We start from the raw sequence: 25,896 nt of genomic DNA, 5'->3' as shown, positions 1-25,896 counted from the left end.
GGTGGAACACTAAGTTTTAAAAAAAAGCTATAAAGAGCCTATTTTTGTTAATTTCTCATTAGCACTGACATCAAATGTAGTAACCTCTTCATGGTTTGGGGAAGTTGCTTGTTTTCCATTACAGAAGGAGTTTTCCCCAGCGTCCTTCAGAAACACCCCTCCTTGTCACTGCCTCCTATACCTGACACTGGGAGACAAAGCATGTGGTAGCCTGTTTAATCCATGTTGCCCTCTTCTCCCCAGACCTCAGCAGAATTGGCAGAATCATATTGACTCTTAGTGTCTGCTGGATGATGGCATTTGTCACTTCCATTCATATTTCATTGGCTAGTGTCTATCATATGGCCAGGCCTGTCTTTAAGGGAGCTGAGAGATGTGATTATCCTGTAGGAAGGGACAACACGTGTGAATGAACAGTAATCCTAGCCTATTGCAGTCTCTTCAGTTCCAGTGAGAAGATATGTTTGTCCATTTTGATTTACTGAAATATGATCAAAGTATACAGACACTTTGTAATATGTGACTTATCTTTTCAGTGGCCAGATAGGTTACAGGGCCTGAGTTATACCGATTTACATTTGTTTCAAGAACTAGATTATCGCTCTGGCTCCAAATATCTAAAAATTAACATATTATGCTTTTTTGAAAAATAACCCTCTAGACAGTTTCTCAAGCCCCACTGACTTTAGTCATGCCTAGTGGTGCCTTGTTCATGTAATTTATATATGTAGATCTTTATATTTTCCTCCAGCTGCTGCTGCTGCTGCTGCTGCTGATGGTCACCAGCACTTCTGTGGCAGTTACTATATTGCAAACACTATCCTAGGAGCTTTGCAGATGTTAATGTATTTCATTTGTGAACAGTCCTGTAAAGAAGATATTTCTATTATTCTTACTGTATAGAAAAGGAAACTGAGGCACAGAGATTAAAACTATGCCCAGTAAGATAACAAGTAAGTGAGAGAGTAACTACTGTCTCTTAAATCTGGTTAGAACTAATAACTGAATGTGGCACCTGGGTGGTTCAGTCGGTTGAGCATTCGACCCCTAATTTCAGCTCAGGTCATGATCTCTGGGTCCTGGGGTCTCCTGCCCATAACACATCTGTTATGGCTCTGTGCTCAGCAGGGAGTCTGCTTGAGGATTTCTCCTTCTTCTTCTGCCCCTACTCCCACTTGTATGCTCTCTCTCTCTCTCTCTCTGTCTCTCTCTAAAATAATTCTTTATTCAAAAAAAGAACTAATAACTGACTTATTTTATCATTTCTTCTGTTTTTCTTCATATAGCAGTGATGTATGGATAGGAGCACAAGAGAAAGAAAATAGCATTCAGTTAGGTTTGTTCCATAGTTTGATGTTTTCCAATGCTTCCCATGGCTTTGTCTTCATTTTACTACAACACTTTAACATAACATGTTATCATTTCTCTCATTTTATAAATGAAAGAACCGGAGTTCACAAACATCAATATACATAGCAGTAAATACTAGAGCTGAGATGCAACCCCATATTCATTGTGGCTGCTATCTCTGCACTGAGCACCTTCTCTATACTCTTTCAGGTGATTCTAAAGGGTGTTCAGAGGAAACAAAATAAAAATGCATGATTATTTTCTGCTAGCAGAGTATATTCTAATGTGATATGATTAATAGTGTCTTATTTACTCACGTCCTATGAAAAGAGCTAAAGAGCTAAAGAGCTTGACAAGATCATCGGATACATCAGTACTGTGGCAGCCATGGAGTGACGTGATATTCACACTGAATGTCTATAAGATTTTACTCATTGTGGAGCCTGTGATACTGGTTTATTAGAATAGACTAGGGTAATGCTGCCAAATATCCCTTTATACCATCAATATAGCCTGACTATTGCATGTTCTTCTCCAAGTGGATACTTAAGCGAATTCTGTTTACATCTGCAATCAATTGATGGGTCAATCGATAGATATAGATACATGTAGATAACATGGTTGACTTCCATCATTTTGCCAAGGACAAGTTTTATTGATATTTTTTAATAAATGATTTTCTTTTTCTTAATCTTTATTGAAAAGTTGAACAATGTGACCTCAAGAACCAAACAAATATCTGGAAATTACAGTTAAAATTGATGAATAAAATGCTAGTGTATCCCTTTCACCTAAAGCTATATTTTTTAGCTCAGTTTTTGTTGTTGAAGATCATTGATTCCTTACCTTTCCATTTACCTGTTTTCTTATGTTCAATAAATATTTTAGGATACCAGAATGTATAATATTATGATTGGCCTTTGGGTTATTGGGAGCAAAAAATCCCTATTTGCTGTCTAAAAGAAGCTTTACTCTCATGTAGGTAATATACTCTAATGTTTGTATAATGACTATTCATTCTTGTATTGTTGAGTTTACCCAAAGCATTCCTGAATTCTGTTCACTTGATGTAGGGCTCTGGGACACAAAAATAAATGATCTGTTCTTATGGGTAACATTATGTATTTTAAAATGGACATTTTAAATGTTTCAATCTATTAAATTTTTTTTTTAATGTTTAAAAGAACTGGGGCACCTGGGTGATTCAATCAGTTAAGCATCTGCCTTTGGCTCAGGACATGATCCTAGGGTCCTGGTGTCGAGCCCCACATCGGGCTCCCTACCCAGCAGGGTGCCTTCTTTTCCCTCTTTCTCTCTGCCTGCTGCTCCCCCTGCTTGTGCGCGCTCTCTCTCTCTCTCTCTCTCTCTGTCTTAAATAAATAAATAAATAAATAAGTTTTAAAGAACTGTATTTTAAAAAAATTGGTAACTTTTGAAGTCCAGTGAATAAAAATGACAATTTCTACCTTCTGTATTCTTTCTTACTTGCAATTTGCATAGATCTTCCTAAAGTTTTTTTCCCAGGAAAATACAAACAGTCATACCCTCGAATATTGCATGTTAAGAAATTGGATCATACTATCCTGTTGGTTACTTTTTTTCTTTAATATCACATAATAAGTCTCTTCTTAGTTCACTACTTCTACTTTTTTGGACCATAGATTTCTCAAACCTGGAAGATATCAGTGGTTTTCTATGTCTAGGATTTCCTAAAAATTTTTTGTGTATTGTTAGAACAATTTTTGATACATATTTTTATCTCTGAATTGGTGTTGAGTTACATGAATGTTTAGTCCTCCACCTTTTTTTTTATTTTTTCTTTTCATTTTATTATTACGTATTAAATTTTAATTCTAGTGTAGTTAACATCCAGTGTTATATTAGTGTCAGATATACAATACAGTGAGTCAACAGCTCCATATTTACTCAATGCTCATCAAGATAAGTGTACTCTTAATCCCCATCACCTATTTCCCCCATCTTCCCACCCATCCTCCCTTCAGTGGCCATCAGTTTGCTCTCTATAGTGAACAGTCAGTTTCTTGGTTTACTCTCTTTCATTTTTTTACCTTTGCTCCTTTATTTCACTTCTTTTTATTTATTTTATTTTATTTAAATTTTTTAAATTATTTTTTATTGGAGTTCAGTATGCCAACATATAGCATATCATCCAGTGCCCCTCCTGTCAAGTGCCCCCCTCAGTGCCCATCACCCATTAACCCCCACCCCCCGCCCTCCTCCCTTTCTACTACCCCTTGTTCGTTTCCCAGAGTTATGTGTCTCTCATGCTCTGTCACCTTCCCTGATATTTCCAACTCATTTTCTCTCCTTTCCCGTTTATTCCCTTTCACTATTTTTTATATTTCCCAAATGTATGAGACCATATAATGTCTGTCCTTCTCCGATTGACTTACTTCACTCAGCATAATACCCTCCAGTTCCATCCACGTTGAAGCAAATGGTGGGTATTTGTCGTTTCTAATGCCTGAGTAATATTCCATTGTATACATAGACCACAGCTTCTTTATCCATTCATCTTTCAATGGACACCGAGGCTCCTTCCACAGTTTGGCTATTGTGGACATTGCTGCTATACACACTGGGGTGCAGGTGTCCCGGGGTTTCACTGCATCTGTATCTTTGGGGTAAATCCCCAACAGTGCAATTGCCGGGTCGTAGGGCAGGTCTATTTTTAACTCTTTGAGGAACCTCCACACAGTTTTCCAGAGTGGCTGCACCAGTTCACATTCCCATCAACAGTGCAAGTAGCATGTTACTTAACCTCCATGTATTTGTGCTCTTTCCAGATTTTTTTCTTTTGGTTGATCTTTTATTTCATAGCATTGTGGTCAGAAAAAATGCCTGGTATGACTTCGATCTCTTTGAGTTTGTTGAGGTTTCTTTTGTGGCCTAATAAATGATGTATTCTGAAATGCATCCCATGTGTACTTGAAAAGAATGTCTATTCTGCTATTTTAGGATGGAATGTTCTGAATGTGTGGGAAATCCATCTAGTCTAGTGTGTCATGCAAAGCCATTGTTTTCTTATTGATTTTCTGTTAATGTGATCTGTCCGTTGATATAAGTAGGGTATTAAAATCCTCTATTATTAATGTATCACTATCAATTAGTTCCTTTATGTTTGTTATTAACTGTTTTATGTATTTGGGTGCTCCTATGTTGGGTGTATAAATATTTAGAATTGTTATATCCTCATTGGATTGTTCTTTTTATTATCAGTGTCATTATTCTCTTGTTACAGTCTTTGTTTTAAAGTCTAATTCATCTGATATGAGTATAGCTATTCTGGTTTTGTTCTGACATCCTGCATGTTGGATATTCTGCATGATGAATATTTCTCTAACCCCTCACTTTCAATCTGCATGTATCTTTAATTCTGAAAGGAATATCATATAGACAGCATACAGATTGGCTTATTTTTTTACACATTCCATCACCCTATATCTTTTGATTGGAGCATTTTTTCATTTACTTTCAAATTAATTATGATAGATATGTATTTATTGCCGTTTTGTTACTTTTTTGTGGTCATTTGTGTAGTTTTCTTTTTTCTCTTGCTCTCTTTAACAGTTTGATGACTACTTTAGTGTTAACCTGGATTCCTTTCTGTTTATTCTTGTATATCTGGTACCATGTTTTGATTTGAGGTTCCATTAGGTTTGTGTAGAACATCTCTTCTGCATAAAGCAGTCTATATTCAGTTGATGGTTGCTTAAATTAGAACCCATTCTTTCCTCTTACCCTTTCCCCTATATTTCAGGTATATGGTATCCTATCTCACATCCTATTATTTTCTGAATTCTTCCACTGATTTTTACAGAAAGACTTATGTGTGTGTGTGTGTGTGTGTGTGTGTGTGTGTGTGTGTGTCCTACTTTTCATACTCTCTTACTTATGGTCTTTTCTTTCCACTCCAAGTGTTTCCTTAATATTTCTTGTAGAGCTGGTTTAGTGGCCATGAATTACTTCAACTCTTGTTTGTCTGAGAAACTGTCTCTCCCATTCTGAATGATAATATTACTAAATCAACCATTTTTGGCTGATATTATTTCCTCTTAGCACTTTGAATATATCATGCCACTTTCTTTTGATCTCTAAAGTTTCTGCTGAAAAATCCACTCACAGCCTTGTGACAGTTCCCTTATATGTAACTATCTTCTTTTCTCTTGCTCTTAAAATTCTTTATCACTACTTTCTGCCATTTTAATTACTTTGTGTCTTGACGTTGACTTCCTTGGGTTGATTTTTGGGGGGATCTCTGCCTCCTGGATCTGGATATCTATTTTCTTTTCCAGGTTTGGAAATTTTTAGAATTATTATTATTAATAATAATTAATATTATTAATTTCTTCACATAAATTTTCTGACCCCTTTTATTTTTATTCTGGAATCCTTTAATGCAAATGTTATTACATTTGATAAAGTCACTGAGTTCCCTGAGCCTGTTGTCTTTTTGTATAATTTTTTTTCTTTCAAGTTGCTCATTCATTCCTCTGCTTCCTCTAGCCTACTGTTCATTCCATCTAGTGAATTTTTAATTTTATTTATTATTTTCTTCATTTCTGATTTGTTCTTTTTTATCTCTTTGTTAAGGGCCTCATTTATATTCTCCATTCTTTTCTCAAGTGCAGTGAGTGTCTTTATGATCATTACTTTAAATTCTCTGTCAGGAAATACCCACCATTTACTTCGACGTGGTTGGAACTGGAGGGTATTATACTGAGTGAAATAAGTCAATCAGAGAAGGACAAACATTATATGGTCTCATTCATTTGGGGAATATAAAAAATAGTGAAAGGGAATAACGGGGAAAGGAGAAAAAATGAGTGGGAAATATCAGAAAGGGAGACAGACCATGAGAGACTCCTAACTCTGGGAAACGAACAAGAGGTGGTGGAAAGGGAGGTGGGTGGGGGGTGGGGGTGACTGGGTGAAGGGCACTGAGTGAGGGGGGCACTTGATGGGATGAGCACTGGGTGATACGCTATATGTTGGCAAATTGAACTCCAATAAAAAAATAAATAAACAAAAAAATCTCTGTCAGGCGTATTATTTTTACGCATTTCTCTTAGGTCTCTTACTGTCGTTTTTGCATTGTTTTTTCCATTTGGGATATATTCCTCTATCTCCCCATTTTGCCTAATTCTTGTGTCTGTTTCTCTATGTCAGGGAAGTGAGCTATGTCTCCTGTTCTTTGATGTAGTGGCCTTATGAAGAAGAGGTCCTGCAGTGCCCTGTGGTGCAGTTTTCCCTGTTCCCTTAGAACCTGATGCCACAAGTGGTGTCTCCTATGTGTGTTACATGTACTCTGCTGTTTTATTCTGGCTCCTTTTGCCCTCAGTCCAGTTGTCTGCAGAGGCTCTTTTTGCTTATTGTCTGCAGTGCTTTTTCCCTGGCTGGGGTGTGGTATGCAGTTTTAACAGAGTATGCTCTGCTTATGAAATGAAACCCATAGTTTCCAGTACCCAGCCTTGCGAGTGGTTGTGCAGTTTTAACAAGGTGCTCTGCAAACTTCCACAGGGCCTGCAGCCATTACTGCCAGAACTACAGTCTTGCAAAATGCATGGGTGGGAAGATGCAGTGTCTTTGCACTGAATTTCTGAGAGGGGCAGCCTACAGTGCTGGGGCTGATGTTAGCATGAGTGGAAAGGGTGGATGTGCCAAATCAAGTAGTGAATTTCCTGCTGGTTTCTGCAGGTGATCATGTGTATATGCTAAGGGATGGGGGGTGGGGGTAGGGGCACCTGCCAGCTCCTTTGTTCTTGGAGGAGTTTTCCTTTGGACATGCTCTGAGATGATTAAATAACTTATTGTATGCCTCAGGTGTTTTTCAAGGTGCTGATTCTACCCTGTATCTGGAGGGTAGATACACACATAGTCCCTTTAAGGGACGTCTTCCTGTTGCCCTCAGGGCTCTTCCAAAACGGAGCCCGCTGATTTTTAAGATTCCAGGTTTTAAGTCCCTCTTATTTGTAAGAAGTCCATGAATTCAGCTCCTCTTGGGATGCCTGAGTGGCTCAACGGTTGAGCATCCGCCTTTGGCTCAGAGCATGATCCTAGAGTCCTGGGATCAAGTCCCACATCAGGCTCCCTGCATGGAGCTTGCTTCTCCCTTTGCTTATGTCTCTGCCTCTGTCTCTGCATCTCTCATGAACAAATAAATAAAATATTTTTAAAAAATAAACTCCTCTTGCTTTCAATGCCAAATGTTATGAGGATTCATCTCTTTTCATGCAAGCTCCTGGTGTGTGAATCTGTTTCTCATCCTTCTTCGTGCCTGTGGCTCCCTCTTGACCACAGATGGCCACTCTGTTTTGCTCCCCACTATGTCCCCACCCTTTGTATCCTCTTCAATATGAACTATTCTCTGCCTTTAGTTATGGAGTTTGTTTTCCCAGTCTTCATTTTCTGAGTTTTTACACTGATATGAGTGTTATCCAGTTGTGTCCATGAGATGAGGTGAGTTTAGGGTCTTCTTACTCCACCGTCTTCCAACTTCTTTCTAATCCACTATCTTTATTGGAATCCACTTTTAATTTTTTATTGATTTGGATTATTTTCATATATTATTTGAGAATATTAAGAAATATCATATCTCCACCACATATAATGAAAATTTTCATTATAGTACCAAGAAAATATTTGAATTTTTCCTCAGGGTATTACTTGGTATTTTTAAATTAAATCCTTTTTCAAAAAAAGAAGTAATCTCATTTGATCTGGGCTCAAAACGTTAAGAAAATTAGAACAGATTTAAAATCTAGGAAAAGCAATGAAAATAAATTGCTATTTCATAATGTAGGATCTTTGGGGGATTTTTGGTGGACTATTTTGAATTCTTTGCATATAATAAAAAATGCAGTAGAAAGAATACTGGGCTAGATTCAGGAGATCTGTGTTAGAATCCTGGTTCTCAAGTGTAGAACAATGAAAATGAAGTTTTTAGCAACCCAGTGAGCCATCTGAAGATTATAAAGCTTTCTCTCTACCTCATATGTTTTGAGAATTCCATGAAAAAGAACATGTGAATAGCTTTGTAATATAGTTATTGATGCACGATAAAGGTTTTATTCTTACTACATTTGCTTCTATCATCTGGAAAAACATGAAATGAAGGATAATGCCAATTTTAGAAAAAAATGGATGGGATCAGGGTAACATATTTACACAGATTCTTTCAATGAAGGATCTATGTATTCGAAGGATCTATGTATTCTAAGGAAGCAAGTGTTTATAGTAACTTGAGTGGATGTGAACCTCTCTACTTCTACACCAAAATAAAAATTCAGACTCTAACTAAAAGTGTGCCATTAAGTCCCAAAACAGTAGAGCCAACTAAGAGATAATGGAAATTGAGCATAAACTCTTACTGTGATTTTTCTTTTATCTTCAGTGTACTTAAATGAAGCAGGGTTCAACTTTGTAAGAAAATGCATTCAAGCTGTGGAAACAAGAGGTAAGTTGCTGGACAGGGACTATGTTACTGTAATATAGTTCATTCTTATATAGAAACCTCTCAAAAGATGAGGATGTATTTCATCATTAACAAGAAATTAACTTTAAGAACTATATAAATGTATAAATTATCTATATACACAAATAACTATAGTTTGAACTTTACCAAAAATCATACTGTATTTCTTTTTCATGATTTTTCCTAATGAAGGCTTGCTTTATTTCTTATTGATAGACTTTGTGTTGTTTATTACTGTAAGCACCTCTTTGATTTTTTTCAAGCTTTAGAGTGGTAAGATTCTGAAAGAGCTGGTCTTCTTCCTTATATTATATCCCTCAGTGATTTCTGTCATGGTCACAATTCTAACACCTTTCCTCTCTCTAGTCACGATCTCTCACCTGAAGCCTAGTCTAGGTGCCTATTACACTCTTTCAATTCCAGGAAAACTTGTCTAAAGCAAAACTCATATTGGGCTGTGAAATCCTGTGAACTTAGGCTCAGATTTTGGTACTGCCACTTAGAAGTTTTGAGAAGTATATTTCTTAAGTTCTCTAAATCTGTTTTCTCATCTTCAAAATGAAGATGTAAGTACCTTCCAGCTCTTCAAAATGCAGGATACCATGACTGAGGAAATAGAGGGTGAGAAATACTGATTATTATTTCCTATCTTTGATGCTTTTTTGTATTCAAAAGGTGGTGAATGAACAGGGGTACTTTGCTACTTTGAAGATCTTCGAAAGACTTTTGGACACTGTTCAATGTCTGCTCTGAGAAATATATGTGTGATAGGTGTTTCCAGGGTAGATTTGCTGAAGTTGGATTGCTTTTAAATTCTGTACAGATATTTGCTTGAGGTTTATAACATTCTGTTCTTGTGCTGCTGTGTCTCAAGCTATTCTCTTGTGATTTTTCCTTCTCATTAGGCATCACTGTTTTAGGACTCTACCGGATAGGAGGAGTAAACTCCAAAGTTCAGAAACTCATGAACACAACATTTTGTAAGTTTTGGTTGAAGCTGGCTACTTAATTTTAGTATTATAAATAATCCAAACCATAGTTTTCTTTGATAACTATACTGTTGCTTATCTTTGAATATTTTCAAGTAATATTTAAAATTAATATTGGCATTCAGTTTTTATGTTCAGTTATAATAGATGAACATTCATAATTTGAGAGGGGTCCTTTTTATAATGCTGGACTTTTTCTCAAATATCCTTTGATTACCTAGAAGTGAAATGAGATTTATGGATACTGGATTCAGATTGCCTCACTTGGAACTCTAACTCGCCACTTAAAAGTTTTGTGACCTTGGGTAACCTCTTTGTGCCTCAACCTTCTCATGCATAAAATGGGAATAATATAGTGCCTGCCTTATTGAGAAGTATGAAGACTGGATGTGTTAATCCATATAAAGTACTTAGAAACATACCTGGCAGATGGTAAATACTCTTACCATCTGTGGTGTTAGCAATTAACAATAATTTGATTTGGAACACTTATTCTACAAGAAATCTTTGAGGTTTATAAAGTGTCAGAGGGAGATTTACACCACTCCACACAAACAGCAGTCCTACAGTTAAATCTTTTGGCACCCTAAGAAATAAATGTCTCTCTCTTTGACCTCTTTGACCTTTCTTTATTTATCTTCTTTATGGTGTGAGTGATATTTTGAATTGCACAGTTTAAACATTTTTACTCTTTCAGCTCCAAAGTCCCCTCCTGATATTGACATTGATATTGAATTGTGGGATAATAAGACGATAACAAGTGGGCTGAAAAACTACCTCAGGTAAGGAGGGTTTAGCTCCTCCTCTGCATGTGATGACCCCTTACATCCTGGGCAGGTGCCATGTGACTCTTTGAAGCTCCTGTGTACAAGCTTCACTGCTTAGAGCAATTCCTTCACTTCAGCTGAAATAGCATAAGGTAGTAGTGTTTATGTGTAGTGTTTTGGAACTTATACTTGCTTTTTCAAATAATAAACTTAAGAGGCTGCAGTATTTTATGAATACTAATACTTGTTTCATATTATATTTGAATGTGTTTTCATGTATTTTTTAAAGAATAAGTTGAAATTAAAAGTTTTTTGTTTTGTTTTTGTTTTTTATTTAACTGTTGTCCCCATATCTGAGAGAGATTTTGCTGTTGTGGTTCAGTAGTTCTTATAAATTGAAAGCCTCCCCTTTTAGTACAATTGTACCTAGAAGGGCCTTGGTTTCTTGAGGGACTGCCTGGAGTGGCTCTACTAGGACGTTAATTATACTTCCTAATCAGCCAGTTCTTAAAGAAGTACTGAAAGTTCAGGGGAAATAAAATAAAAATAAGAAATAAGAAGATAATGCCATTCTCATGCCTCCATTGCAGGTGCCTTGCAGAACCACTGATGACTTACAAATTACACAAAGATTTTATTGTTGCAGTGAGTAAGTACACTTACATTGGATGCATTATAATTGATGCAAGTTTATTTTGTATCACTTAGAGGTGTATATTTAAACCAACTAGCTGAGATTTTCCTACATATTGCTTAAGAAACTGTCAGTCTGATACTTAATAGCTGAGAGTGTGGTTTGTAAACCAGTAAGAAATTGCAAATGGTTTATTAAAGACATAAACGTGAGACCTAAAGGCATAAAACTAGAAGATATAGGCAGTAGTTTTTTGACATTGACCAGAGAAACATTTTTCTAGGTATGTCTTCTCTGATAAGGGAAACAAAAAGCAAAATTAAACAATTGGGACTACACCAAAATAAAAAAGTGTGTGCTATGAAGGAAACCATCAACAAAACATAAAGGCACCCTACTGAATGGGAGAAAATATTTGCAAATGATATATCCAATAAGGGGTTAATACCCAAAATATATAAAGAACTTACACAACTCAACACTAGAAAAAAAATTTAATTTAAAAAGAGGCAGAGGACATTTTTCCAAAACAGACATACAGATGGCTAGCAGACAACATGAAAAGACACTCAACATCACTCATCATCAGGGAAATGCAAGTCAAAACTACAATGACGTGTCACCTCACACCTATCAGATGACTAAAAATAATAACACAGGAAACAGCAGGTGAGGATGTGAAGAAGGGAACCATCTTGCCCGTTGGTGAGAATGCAAAGTGGTGCAGCCACTCTGGAAAACGTATGGAGGTTCCTCAAAATATTAAAAATTACCGTATGATCCTATAATTCCACTACTTTGGGTATTTACCCAAAGAAAGTGAAAACACCAATTCAGAGAGATATATGCACCCTTATATTTATTGCAGCATTATTTACAGTAGCTAAGGCATGGCAACAACAAAAGTGTCCATCAATAGATGAATGGAAAAATAAGATGTGGTATATATGCACAGTGGAATATTACTAAACCATAAGAAAGAATGAATCTTGACATTTGCAACAACATGGATGGACCTAAAGAGTATACTACTAATGAAATATGTCAGGGAAACACCAATACAATATGATTTCACTCATATGTGGAATTTCAGAAACCAAACAAAGAAAAAGACAAAAAGAAATACTCTTAAATACAGAGAACAAATTGGTGGTTGCCAGAGGAGAGGTGGGTAGGGGTTAGGGGAAATAAATAAAAGGAATCAAGAATATACTTACCTTGGTTTTAAAAAAATGCAGAATGAATTAGAATATTTGGCTACTTAGTAGTATTTATACCTAGAACACCTATCACCCCACTTCACTGGGTGATGAGTGTGCTAGGAGAAATTATTTTAGTTACATTTTACTCAATTGATGAATGACAGTTTCTTAAGAGAGCAACTTCTGGTTAAATAGACAAGACTACAAATATGTACAGTCAGTTATGCTACCTATTTATACTTAAATGCTATATTTCTAAATCTGGAGAGAAGAGTCAGGTATTTTTGGCAGGTAACAGGTACTTCCATCAATCCCTTTTCCCTATTATTGATAATAATCACATATCTATGTCATTTATTTGGATCTATGATTGCTGTAATGGAATATGTATAGATAGACTTCATTCAAAAATTGTGGGGAGGGGCTCGATGAAAAACATATAAGCTGAGAAATTAGAGATACATACTTTTAAAATATTGAGACCAAAATGCTGGGTTGCCGTCTGAGCCCATCACAACAGTTTGTAACAATTAGGAATTAGCATTTCTTCATTGTTAAGACAAACGGGGTGTGACTGCACCAAGTATTTTTCACAGTCTGAAGAAAGAAAGCAGTTGTATTAATTTATTACTGCACATTGTAATGCCACAGGAAATGTCTGCTGGTAAGTGTCAGATAACATTGAATGACCTTGGTTTTCAATCCAGCATACATGACTGACCACATGATCTCATAAACACCTATACCACTTAACTTTCTTCTGAAAGCTCTCTACTCTAGATTCTCTTCATCAAACTCTATCCTTATTAGATTAACAAAACCTTAAAAAAATGTATAATCTGACCTCTCATTTTATTGACTGGGTCCCAGACTGGGCATGTCACTTTGTCCAAGGACACTAACGAGTTGATGGCAAAATCAGGGCTAGAGGCCATTTTTTTTTTTTTTTTTTCAAAATACTAATATATTTGGGTTTTTTTTTTAATAATAAATTTATTTTTATTGGTGTTCAATTTGCCAACATACAGAATAACACCCAGTGCTCATCCCATCAAGTGCCCCCCTAAGTGCCCACCACCCAGTCACCCCCACCCCCCACCCTCCTCCCCTTCCATCACCCCTAGTTCGTTTCCCAGAGTTAGGAGTCTTTATGTTCTGTCTCCCTTTCTGATATTTCCCACACATTTCTTCTCCCTTCCCTTCTATTCCCTTTCACTATTATTATATTCCCCAAATGAATGAGACCATATAATGTTTGTCCTTCTCCGATTGACTCATATCACTCAGCATAATACCCTCCAGTTCCATCCACGTTGAAGCAAATGGTGGGTATTTGTCGTTTCTAATGGCTGAGGAATATCCCATTGTATACATGAACCACGTCTTCTCTATCCATTCATCTTTCGATGGACACCGAGGCTCCTTCCACAGTTTGGCTATCGTAGAAGCCTTTTTTTTTTTTTTTTTTTTTTTTTTTTTACTCTTAACCCAGAACTCTTTCTTACCAAAATTTTGTGTTACAACATATGGCATTTGAGCCACTTAGCTAAGTAGCTAAATGAGCTGCTTGTTTTAATAGAAACATTTGTTTGTAAGATATTTTTCTCTATTTCCATAGCAAATAATAATCATACTATTCACTACCATAATGATTAAAATCTATTCTTATCTATAAGAATTCATCTTTTGTCTGAGGCAAGTGCCAGATAATAAGATAATAAAATTAGGTTTTATTTGGAAATTCAGCTCTATAAAAAGAGGAAGTTATTCAGAAAGTACAAGGAGTCTTATAGAATTCCTTAACAAAGTATGGATCAGGCCTTCCACAGGCCTGCAGCTAGGAACTGCAAAATGGAGAATTGATGTTTCTCTCCCCAGCCTTTTAAGAGGTTCTCTCCTTTCTGTTCTTTGCTGAGTGTCTACCTCATTTGTATCTCCCTTTCCCATCAGATTTTCTTGGCTTTGGAGCACATTTGGTCATATCAACGCTTATCTTACACAGTATGTCTTTTCACATATCTAAGCAGACAAATCAGAGTTCTGGTGTCTCCACTCTAATCCCTGGGATTAGACCTTGTGTATGACCCAGCTTGAGCCAGGCCCTTTTTCTAACCTCATGTTGAGTACTTTAAAGAGAAAGGGCTTGGCAAGGTGGGTAGTCCCCCTAGAATTTGTTTATTGTAGTTAAGAGCATGTTAATAGGTTCTTCATTCTGAAATGTTAGATGTTTCTCTAGCAGGTTTTGCAGCATGTTGGCTTTTACCTGACAGACTAGACTTGCTTTAAACGGTTTCCTTTTCAGATTTGCCATTGTCAACATGGGCTTAAAATCTATTAGGCCTCTGTTTGCATAGTAATCCTGACACCTCAGAAAAGTAATTCACTGTTGTCTTTAAATCTATAAAATTTGGAAAGGAAGGCCTTTTTCCTTTGTCTGATGGAGTCACTAGGAAGTTTCTGTGTGATTAAGTATACTATATTGCCTGACACATTAGGCTATCTGTAACAATTTCTGTGATGACTCACATTGCTAAAGTTTTGATTCTGTCCTTGTGTAGCAAAACCAAAGCAGATGATGAGTGATGGTTGTATGGAAGTTCAGTGGCTATGAGCACAAGTTTGAATTAGATAGAACTGGGTTAGTTTGGCTTCCTTACTTAACTAACTTCATGACCATGGTCAAGTTATTCAACCTCTCTAAGCCTTAGAGAATGATAGAGATAATGCTTACTGCATGAAGCGATGTTTATAAGGCATGAGGGTGTGAGCGTTTGTACTGTTTAGATTACTAATGTTTATTTACACATTTGAATGCAATTAAAACTTGACCATTTGCAACCTTTATGTTATAGAATCCGATGACCAAAACTACCGGGTGGAAGCTGTACATGCATTGGTGCACAAATTGCCAGAAAAAAACAGAGAGATGCTGGACATCTTAATAAAGCACCTCGTAAAGTAATTCTCTGATTTATGTTGTTCACTCAACAACTTGTTCAACTGTTGAAGTTAGACTTGTTCATGTCTTTCTAAAGTGTATGATGTTGCTATGACATTGTTATTATAATCAGTCTATAAATATACTTTTAAAAATGATATGACAACAGCTTATTTTTAGGATCTGTGTGTGTATGTACTGTTTATGTTTACACTATGCAGATGATTAATATCCTTCACAACTGGTAAACTTATGACAAAAACCTTACATGTTAACTTAAAAATATATGAAAGAATATATTTTTCTCCCAGTTCTTTTAGATGCATTATAAATCCTGAGTCTGAAGAACAGTTCTCTATAGGACTAGTATCAACAGGTTTTACCAGGTCAAAGTGCCACTCTACTGTTAGTTTCTTTCTCTGAATTCATAACATCACATGGTCTCTGAGGATTTTCTGACTCTGCTCTTAGTTCATCTATGTATTTAAGAATCTGGATAGATAGATATTGTTATTAATCAAGTTTCTCCAGAAAAATAGAACCAATAGACTCTGTGATATATAGAGACATAATGTGTGTGTTGTATGTATGTATGAGAAAGAGATTGCGTGGAACTGACCTGCACTACTGTGAAGGCTAAGTCTGACGTCTGCAGGGCAGCTGATAGTCTAGAGACTCAGGCAACAGTTGACCTTGCAACTCGAATCCAAGGCAATCAGGAAGCAGAATTACCTCTTACACAGAACCTCAGTCTTTTTAAGACTTTCAAATGACTGAATGAGGCCACTGATAATGGAGTGTAATCTGCTTTACTCTAAGTCGGCCGACTGATATGTTAATATTATGCAAATAAATACCTTCACAGAATTATGTTTGATCAAATATCCAGGTACTATGGCCTCATAAATCTAAGATTCTCTCTCTCTCTCTTTCACATACACACACGCCATGCTGCTTGTAAACAAAAGTCCAAATTCAGTTTGTTTTATATATATATATATATACATATATATATATTTTATTGGAGTTCAATTTGCCATCATATAGCATAACACCCAGTGCTCATCCCGCCAATTGCCCCTCTCAGTGCCTGTCACCCAGTCACCCCAACCCCCCACCCACCACCCTTTCTACTACCCCTTGTTCGTTTTCCAGAGTTAGGTGTCTCTCATGTTTTGTCACCCTCACTGATATTTTCATTTTCTCTCCTTTCCCCTTTATTCCCTTTCACTATTTTTTATATTCCCCAAATGAACCATATAATGTTTGTCCTTCTCTGATTGACTTACTTCACTCAGCATAATACCCTCCAGTTCCATCCATGTCGAAGCAAATGGTGGGTATTTGTCATTTCTAATGGCTGAGTAATATTCCATTGTATACATAAACCATATCTTCCTTATCCATTCATCTTTCGATGGACACCGAGGCTCCTTCCACAGTTTAGTTATTGTGGACATTGCTGCTAGAAACATTGGGGTGCAGGTGTTCCGGCGTTTCACTTCATCTGTATCTTTGAGGTAAATTCCCAGCAGTGCAATCCCTTGGGTCGTAGGGTAGTTCTATTTTTAACTCTTTGAGGAACCTCCACACAGTTTTCCAGAGTGGCTGCACCAGTTCACATTCCCACCAACAGTGTAAGAGGGTTCCCTTTTCTCCGCATCCTCTCCAACATTTGTTGTTTCCTGCCTTGTTAATTTTCCCCATTCTCACTGGTGTGAGGTGGGATCTCATTGTGGTTTTGATTTGTATTTCCCTTATGGCAAGTGATGCAGAGCATTTTCTCATGTGCTTGTTGGCCATGTCTATGTCTTCCTCTGTGAGATATCTGTTCATGTCTTTTGCCCATTTCATGATTGGATTGTTTGTTTCTTTGCTGTTGAGTTTAATAAGTTCTTTATAAATCTTGGCTACTAGCCCTTTATCTGATACGTCATTTGCAAATATCTTCTCCCATTCTCGTACACCAAACACAAAGATAAACTCAAAATGGATGAAAGATCCAAATGTGAGACAAGAATCCATCAAAATCCTAAAGGAGAACACAGGCAACACCCTTTTTGAACTTGGCCACAGCAACTTCTTGCAAGATACATCCATGAAGGCAAGGGAAACAAAACCAAAAATGAATTATTGGGACGTAATCAAGATAAAAAGCTTCTGCACAGCAAAAGAAACAGATTTTATTTTTTAAAGATTTATTTGAGAGAGTTAAATTGAATGCAAGGAGTGGGGTAGAGGGAGAAGAGAATCTCCAGCAGGCTGCCCACTAAGCACAGAGCCTGACACAGGGCTTCTCATCTCATGATCCTAAGATCATGACCTGAGCCAAAACCAAGAGTCAGACGCTTACCAGACTGAGCCACCCAGGTGCCCCCAAATTCAGGTTTTAAACTTAAGAAATCCCTTACAGGATCATATATAAAAAAGGATATTTTCCATCTAAGTGAGTATACTATGATTCCCGATTAAATGATTAAATTAAATGAGATGCTTACTACAAGTAGTAAGCTACTTGCCAATTTGAGCCATGCATGTTTGAAATAGTGCTACATAACATGTTAACAAGTCTCATCTTCACCTGCAGATGAGTTCATATGAATTGTCTTCCTGCCCCTTGAAATAAGAGGGAAATTGGCTAGGAACTGCATCATTTCAAGTTCATTATTAATTGTTGCATATGACAATACCTCTTTTAGTTAACAAACAAGGATTCTTGGTCATTTAGCCTTGAATTATATTTTAAAATGCATGACCTCTTCATGAACTTTGACCACACTGTATGTATTGAGCATTCTCTTGATTTATTCAAACTCATCTAGCAAAGCCTTTTTAAACTGCTTTTAAAAGCTACATGAGTGTTACATAAATTTTTTTGTCTAATTATCCAGAATGCTAGACGAACTCAAACTTCTACCTTATAGTGAATGTGCATGGCCTGTTACAGGGAATAGAAGAAGATAGTATCTGGCCACAGAAGAATGCTTAAAATCCTTTTGCCCATCCTTTACCACCATTGCTGGCTATGTTCCTAAACCAGTCAATCCCCATTGACTGAACAGTATTATTGGAATTTGTGTCCACATCACCAGTGACTTAAATAAACTACAAACAGCTAATAACACTCTTGGTCCCTGGCAACCTTAATATATCTGAAGAAAAGAGAATTTAAGACCAGTGATCTGGATTGGTCACTATCTAAAGGACCAGTGACTAAAAGAGTGATTCCAAATCTCCATTAATTAGCTCTGAGATGTGGCATAAACCATTACTTCTTTTCTGAGAATCCTTTTCTTTGTCTTTAAAACAAAGGCCATCTGTTGTCTCTTCTTTGACCCTAACTTTTAATATTTAAAAGGGTGATTGTGTTTGTTCCTTACAACACTTTGAGGGAATGAAGTGCAGAAATAGCTGAAATGTGGGGTGATAAGTGTCTATATTGAGTTAGCTCAGCAAAAGGGAAATTCAGTGAAGAGAAAATTGCTCATCAGAATACTCTAACTTCTGAGCAAGATAGTCATAAACTCTCCTTTTCAAAACCATTTTTTTAAGATTTCCAAATTTTTTTCCCTGTGAGCTTAATATTAATCCTACTCCAGTTTACTCACACTACTAGGAACTCTTACATTTGAGCAAGAGTGTCTAAGGCCAATTTAATTACAAGGAAGAATAATGTTTTGAAATCATATTTCCTGTAACATTACCAATCCTATAAGGGTCTTTCCTAATTATTTATAGATGAGGAAACTGAAGCCTAAAGATATAAAATAACTTGGCTGATTGCACCTAGCTTCCAAGTTGGATGGATCCTAGCTTTAAATCCAGACAGGCTCACTGCCTTTACATACTACTTTCCTAGTAGATTCTCTGATACATACTAAGCAACTAATATTTATATAATATTTGGTTATATAAAAAGAGAATATGGAATGAAACTTCTTCTGTTCTGACCAAGAGCTTCTTAGCTAGTGCTTTCTCAGTGAGACAGTCAGCTCTTCCTGTCCTGTGCTAGGAATATTCAAAATCCTGGATTTCCCATAAAATTTTACTTTTGCTTCTAGAATGTCATTAGTGATACACACTTAGGTAGAAACATAATCTTGTATTGTGCTTCTTTCTAAAACTTCATATTTTGCCAACACATCTGGAAATAAGAGAAAAGACAGTGGTTAACCTAGAAGATTGGTCAAATGAATGAGGTTTCTCCTTAAGAATATATCCAGTTGGGGCACCTGGATGTCTTCGTTGGTTAAGTGTCTGACTCTTGATTTTGGCTCAGGCTATGGTCTCAAGGTTCTGAAAGCAAGCCCCATGAGGGCTCCCCACTCAGCAAGGAATCTATTTGAGAGTCTTTCCACCTGCTTATCCCCCAACTCATGCATGCTCACATGTTCTATCAAAGAAATAAGTAAATCTTTAAAAAAAGAATACATCTAACTTTTAAATGAATTAGTCAATTCATAGTTTGATAGTTACTGAGCTAAGGTAACTTTTGCTAAGGTCAGTAATACCAGAGGTTATTTTCTTTCATTTCCATTTTCAAGCCAGCACTGATGCTACCATATCTCCTCTTATTGTTTGCCTAGCATAGTGCTCAGCACTAGGGAGGCACACAGAGAAGTTTTGAATGGATGAGAAGATGGATGGGTGAATGGATGGAAGAGAAAAAGGAAGGATAGAAACATTCATTGGCCAGTTGTCTTATGTAGAGAGCTTAAGAAAACCCCCCTCTGTCCCTAATTTGATGTTATGTGGATTATATCATTTTTACCTTAGGAGTTTTGTGCTTTAAAAAAAAAGATTTACTTATTTATTTGAGAGAGAGAGAGAGGTGGATGGGAGGGGCAGACGGGGAAGGAGAAGGACAAGAAGACTCCTGTGGAACTCAGATCCCAACGTGGGGCTTGATCCCAGGATCCTGAGATCTTAACCTGTATAATAAGAAAAACTGACTTCTTGGGGGATTAATGCAATAATATCTATGAAATGCCTAGCACTAGGTTCTTAATAATATGTTTAGTGTATTCAAATATAATTCCAACCAATCTAATTTTAACCATCTGTTATAAGAATTATAGTACTCTAGAGAATCCCTAAGAACTCATAATCTCTTTAGGGTGATTGTATTTGATTTTGGATATCAAGATTTATTCTTTAATTAAGCTTTGTAATTATGCCTGTCCGGGTCCCAGACCAGGCGGACAGAGGCCAACTCGCCCAAGAGTTTACCAGGTGCTGAGTTCGTGGCCCCGCAGGTGCAGAGGCGAGGAGCCTGCGGGCCCCACAGGGAAAAAAAAAAAAAAGCTTTGTAATTATTTTTAATTAGCTAATGTTAACTTTTTACATCTTTTTAGGCTATATACCAAACATGCCAATTGGGAGTGGCTGAACCTGACTACTTGGGAAAATTAACCTATCGTGGCATATTTTACATTTTATTTATGCCACAAATTTGATAAATGAGAAATTTCCTAATTATTAAATATTTAACATATATTATTTTCGTTGCTCTCATTTGCAGAGTATCACTACACAGCCAACAAAATCTCATGACTGTCTCAAACCTTGGTGTCATATTTGGCCCAACTCTAATGAGAGCACAAGAAGAAACTGTGGCTGCCATGATGAATATTAAATTTCAGAATATTGTAGTTGAAATTCTGATTGAGCACTATGAAAAGGTAGGCTGAATTTTCATGTTGAAGTATAAAATCTTGTACCTTGCTTTTAAAAAGGAATTTTCCATTTGTATGATCTTTGAGTTCATTGTAATCTCAGGTTCTTATAAAATATCAATCTTGTACATTTTATATTAATTGCTTCTTCATGAGGACTGTGATTTCTTTTTTTCTGTTTAGTTTTTAAGTGCTTCTCAGAATCCTCCAGGTAAATGGTTTCTTCTCCTTTTATATCAGTTACCTTTCAAGATTTTCTTCCTTAGTATTTATATAGTGAGTTTTTTGCTCATATTCAGAGAATTTGTTAGACTCACTTGGTGATTAAGTCTATTTTTAATCTTTTTATCTCTCTGGAATTAGACTTACAGCAGCAATAATATTCTCAATAAAACAAAAGAATTCCAGGGACACACTTGAAGCCCTCTCTAGTCTTTAAACAGTTTCTTTGAAAGATTGAGATCTTAGAATAACTGTGGAAAAGGGAAATTGAGAATGTCAAAATGATTAGATTAAAAGATCCAGCCATTGGAAGTCAAAACATTTGTGATCCATTTATGCCTGGTCTACTCCTTGTAGGGAAAGACTCCTTCCCTGGGCCCCTTGTTGGTGCCTGTGGAAAAATATCCCTCATTTATCGAAGGTTACAAGCACTCACAATGCAAGACCACATGGCTGTATCCTGTAGCTGTGCTCAGACTTCTCCCTGTAGCTTGTCATGTTCCAAGACAGCTCAGGAACTGCATGACAGCACCTTCTCCTGAGAAGCAAAGAACTGTTTGGAAGACTGAGCCTCTTCCCTTCAGGTTATATTCAGCATGATGTGAGAAAGGAAGTATCACAACAGTAAGACTCAGTGTGTTTTGACACACACATTTGTTCATATTTGAATTATTGGAAAGTCTTTGAAATTCATTGTTGGGAAATTGGGGAAGATGAAAAAGAAAACCCAGAAAATGGACATTACTCAGTGTAAGTGGAAAAGAAAGTTATGATTCTAGGATATTTTTTTGTATCAAGTGTCTTTTGCCGTGAAACTGATTAAATAGCATATAGTTCTAAGATTATTTAGTAACTCACAGATACCATTTTATGGTGAAAATGGCAATTCCCCCACTTTTTTGACCTCAGTCCATTTTGTTTTTTTGTATGTAGATTTTTCATACTGCCCCAGACCCAAGTGTTCCTCTTCCTCAGCCTCAGTCTCGATCTGGATCCCGAAGGACTCGCGCAATCTGCCTCTCCACAGGTTCCCGGAAGCCCAGAGGCAGGTATACACCGTGCTTGGCAGAGCCTGATAGTAAGTGTGCCTACAGTCAGGAGATGCTTTCTTCATCCTTTGGTTTAGCCTTACCTCACCTTACCAACCTTAGGGTAGAAATACATAGATGATTTTACTGATGCTGTCTATCCAGCACTCCCCCCACCACTTATATTCTTTGTCGATATAGTTACAAGGTACTTTGAACAAACAAATTCATTACTGCTACAAAGGGAAAAAAATAATTCACTCAGTGCCCTTTTTTCCTGCAGCTGCTATTAAGTACATTGGGTACTACTTTATAGCAGGTTTTGTCCTATTGTCAAAGTGGTAGAGAAGAAAACAAGAAAAAGTCTGGCTAAAGCAGTCATTTTCTTCCTTCTTTTCACATTATGTCCTTAAAGCATCATCTCCTGGGTATCAGAGTGTCTGAAAGAGGGAGAGAGAAGAAATAAAAAGAGAAACCACACTACACATTATTCCTAACTTACTGTTCTGAATGAAGCCCCACAGTGAAGTGAGTGGCAGCTTGAGTACACAGTGGATGTTAAACTTGTTTTATTTAACTTTATACCCCCAAGCCCCCTAATTTTTTCTCAAAGTCAGTATTTAACAGAAAACAATAATTTTTAATTTAGATATGTTTGAATAGTTCATTATGGTTTTTCTGATATTTTTTCTTAAACCTTACTTTTAGGAACATTAAAAAATAATTCAGTTACATAGCCAGTTTCTTATGTTGCTATATTTTTGGCAGAAAAAGGAAAAAGTCCTTTCTTTTAAAAATATGAGCAGCTTCTAATTTGCAGCTGACATGACTGGTGCCTTTGAATGCAGGAGGACTCAGATACATTGAAACTCAGAACCACCTAAGGTCAAGAAAGTTAAAAAAGACAGAAGCACGTCTTTAATATCCTTTCTTCCATTGATCTCTTATAATATCATCAAAGAATCTTAATTCTATTACTTGTGAATTCTTTTTCAGAAGCAATTTTTTCTTAAGTAGGCTTCCACACCCAGCATGGAGCCCAGTGCAGGGCCCAAACTCATGACTCTGAGATCAAGATCTGAGCTGAGATCAAGAGTTGGACACTTAACTAACTGAGGCACCCAGGTGCCTCTAGAGGCAAATCTTGTCTGAATTCAAGTGGCCCACTAATCCTTTAAGAAGTAACATTACTTCATAGGGTCAGGGTACACATACAGTCTCGCTTGAATAGTATTGAAAAATACTTTCACTAAGTTGAAATGCATATTTTAAAGCCTTTCTTCAGAACTGAGGACAGTTCTCCATACTTGGTAAAGGCCTGTCACTTCCGTGGGATCAGGTGGCCCCCGAGCACATACGAGTTGGAGAGCGGAAGGGTTTGGGTTGTGTTGTTCTCAGTAGAGAGCCACTGTTGTTTTCTTGGCACCCACTCAGGTGACTCTTACAGCAGCAGCCCAGACAGCACACCCATGGGGAGCATTGAGTCTCTGTCCTCTCACTCCTCTGAACAAAACAGCACAACCAAGTCTGCCTCCTGCCAGCCCAGGGAGAAATCTGGAGGGATTCCTTGGATCGTATCCCCATCACCTTCCAATGGACAGAAAAGTCTCGGAATTTGGGCAACTAGTCCTGAATCAAGTTCTAAAGAAGATGCAACCAAAACGGATGCAGAATCAGATTGCCAGAGTGTTGCCTCCATCACCAGCCCAGGGGATGTTTACCCACCCATAGACCTGGTCAGGAAAGGGCCTTATGGGCTCTCAGGACTGAAAAGAGCCTCAGCATCCTCTCTTAGGTCCATCTCTGCAGCTGAAGGTAAAGCAGTTTTGAGCTCAAGTAAAATGCCATTGTCTCTGTATCACCTGCTGGATTATTCAGCATGATTAAGCAGAGAAAAGTTAATGGTGAAGGGGCTAACAATGCTGTTCCTGAGCTGGGATTTTTGAAACTGTGCACTGTGACTTTTTTCCTCGATCTTTCCATCGCTGTGAGGTGATGTCTTTGTAATTACTGTACATTCTGATCTCCCTGCGTGATGGGCTGCTGTGCTCAAAGAACATTCTGTACCTTCTCAGTTGGGCTTAGAGAAAAATGCTTCCTCTTGTTATGCACATGTACTGTGTTACTGCTATTATTTTGTCTGATAGCTCCTTGCCTGTTTTCTTGGGTTTTCTTTTTAGGAAATAAGAGCTACGGTGGATCCATTCAAAGCTTAACTTCTGTAGGTTTCAAAGAGATGCCCAAAGCGCCATCAAACCCAGACTTGCCTCCAAAAATGTGCAGGAGGTTAAGGCTAGACACTGCGTCAAGCAATGGCTACCAGCGACCTGGCTCTGTGTAAGTGAGAGAGAGTTTGCATTTGTTGTATCTTCTCGGGATACACAGGAGTTGAGTATGTCCAAAAGAACCCTTAGGAGTCCCACAGCTGATTGCCTCATTTATAGCATGGGAACATTCAACCTCTGTAGGACCCGACCCTCTTCTACAAAGGATGTACAAATTTAGAGTATGCTTAAGATATATATTTTATGTATCTTATGTAATGTGATATATATTATATTATTCATTACTATATATTATATATTATAATATATTTTATAACATATTAATTTTATATATATATATATATATATATATATATATATATATATATATATATTCCACACACATAGGATTTTAGGCATTTGCCGTACAAGCAGAACTATGTCCCAATTTGAAGTTATGAGAATATATGTATAATATAATAGTTTTGAGCTTTGAAACTAGACATTCTGTAAAAGCTAGACATCTACCTCTCAGCAGAGCAAACTGCCCATATCCCAGCTCCCCCACCTCTTTGTTAGAAGTACAGCTGCCATCTAGATTGTGAGGGTTTGTTTTCTCTCCTTTCCATCACAAGTCTCCCCTACCTGAGTATTCACTGGAGCTCATGGAGAACAAGGAGGGTGAAAGGCAAAGGAGAGTACTTTTAATCAAAAGACCCAGAAATTTAAAGGCAGATAGGTTAGAGTACATGTATGTAAATAGGAAGAGGACAAAGAAGAGAAAATGGGAACTTGGATAAATGAGGAAGCAAAAAAAGGAAAGTTTTTATCCCTTTCATTTTATTTTCCTGACTTTAACTGAGCTTTCCAAATGCTATGTGAGCTATTACTGGGCATCTCTACGTATGTTATCTCTTAATGTCCTTTGCGTCCCTCCACAGTAAGTAGTAGAAACCTCATTTCAGAGATAATAAGAACTAATACTTGGAAAATTATGGAACCAGTTTAATTACTCATTGAAAGTCTAGTAAGACATTTCGCTAAGCCTGTTTCTGTTGGAACAGTATCTTAAATTCATTAGTTCATCACCTTCTTTGACAGAACTTTATGATTTTAGAGTGTGTTTGACATACATTATCTCTCTTGGTCAGAAATCCAAGTACCACTATATAGACAAATACTATATTTGTAAATCTGTCTACTGCCCGGTATGTATAGTTCTAGCCATTATGCAACATTAAATTTTAAGCCAATATATAAAGGGAGATAGCAGGGATCCCTGGGTGGCGCAGCGGTTTGGCGCCTGCCTTTGGCCCAGGGCGCGATCCTGGA

At 37.1% G+C, this 25,896-nt stretch overlaps 1 protein-coding gene across 7 annotated transcripts in view; it reads left to right on the top strand.

The window, feature by feature from the left end:
- The window catches only part of ARHGAP42 (Rho GTPase activating protein 42), a 287,856-nt gene that overhangs the window by 238,496 nt on the left and 23,464 nt on the right, over nt 1-25,896 (top strand). For 6 of the 7 annotated variants that reach the window (XM_038568209.1, XM_038568211.1, XM_038568212.1 and 3 more), the window contains 9 exons: nt 8,765-8,827; nt 9,751-9,825; nt 10,532-10,616; nt 11,192-11,250; nt 15,290-15,395; nt 20,897-21,056; nt 22,206-22,350; nt 23,735-24,115; nt 24,481-24,637. In XM_038568209.1, coding sequence (XP_038424137.1) covers nt 8,765-8,827; nt 9,751-9,825; nt 10,532-10,616; nt 11,192-11,250; nt 15,290-15,395; nt 20,897-21,056; nt 22,206-22,350; nt 23,735-24,115; nt 24,481-24,637 — 1,231 coding nt within the window. The remainder of the gene's footprint in view (nt 1-8,764; nt 8,828-9,750; nt 9,826-10,531; nt 10,617-11,191; nt 11,251-15,289; nt 15,396-20,896; nt 21,057-22,205; nt 22,351-23,734; nt 24,116-24,480; nt 24,638-25,896) is intronic. The other variant, XM_038568210.1, reaches the window with a different exon arrangement.

The sequence above is a fragment of the Canis lupus genome, chromosome 21 (genome assembly GCF_011100685.1).
Source record: "Canis lupus familiaris isolate Mischka breed German Shepherd chromosome 21, alternate assembly UU_Cfam_GSD_1.0, whole genome shotgun sequence".
In the NCBI taxonomy this organism is placed as follows: domain Eukaryota; kingdom Metazoa; phylum Chordata; class Mammalia; order Carnivora; family Canidae; genus Canis; species Canis lupus.
Note: the sequence above shows the minus strand (reverse complement) of the source record. Positions and strands in the feature narration are given on the sequence as shown.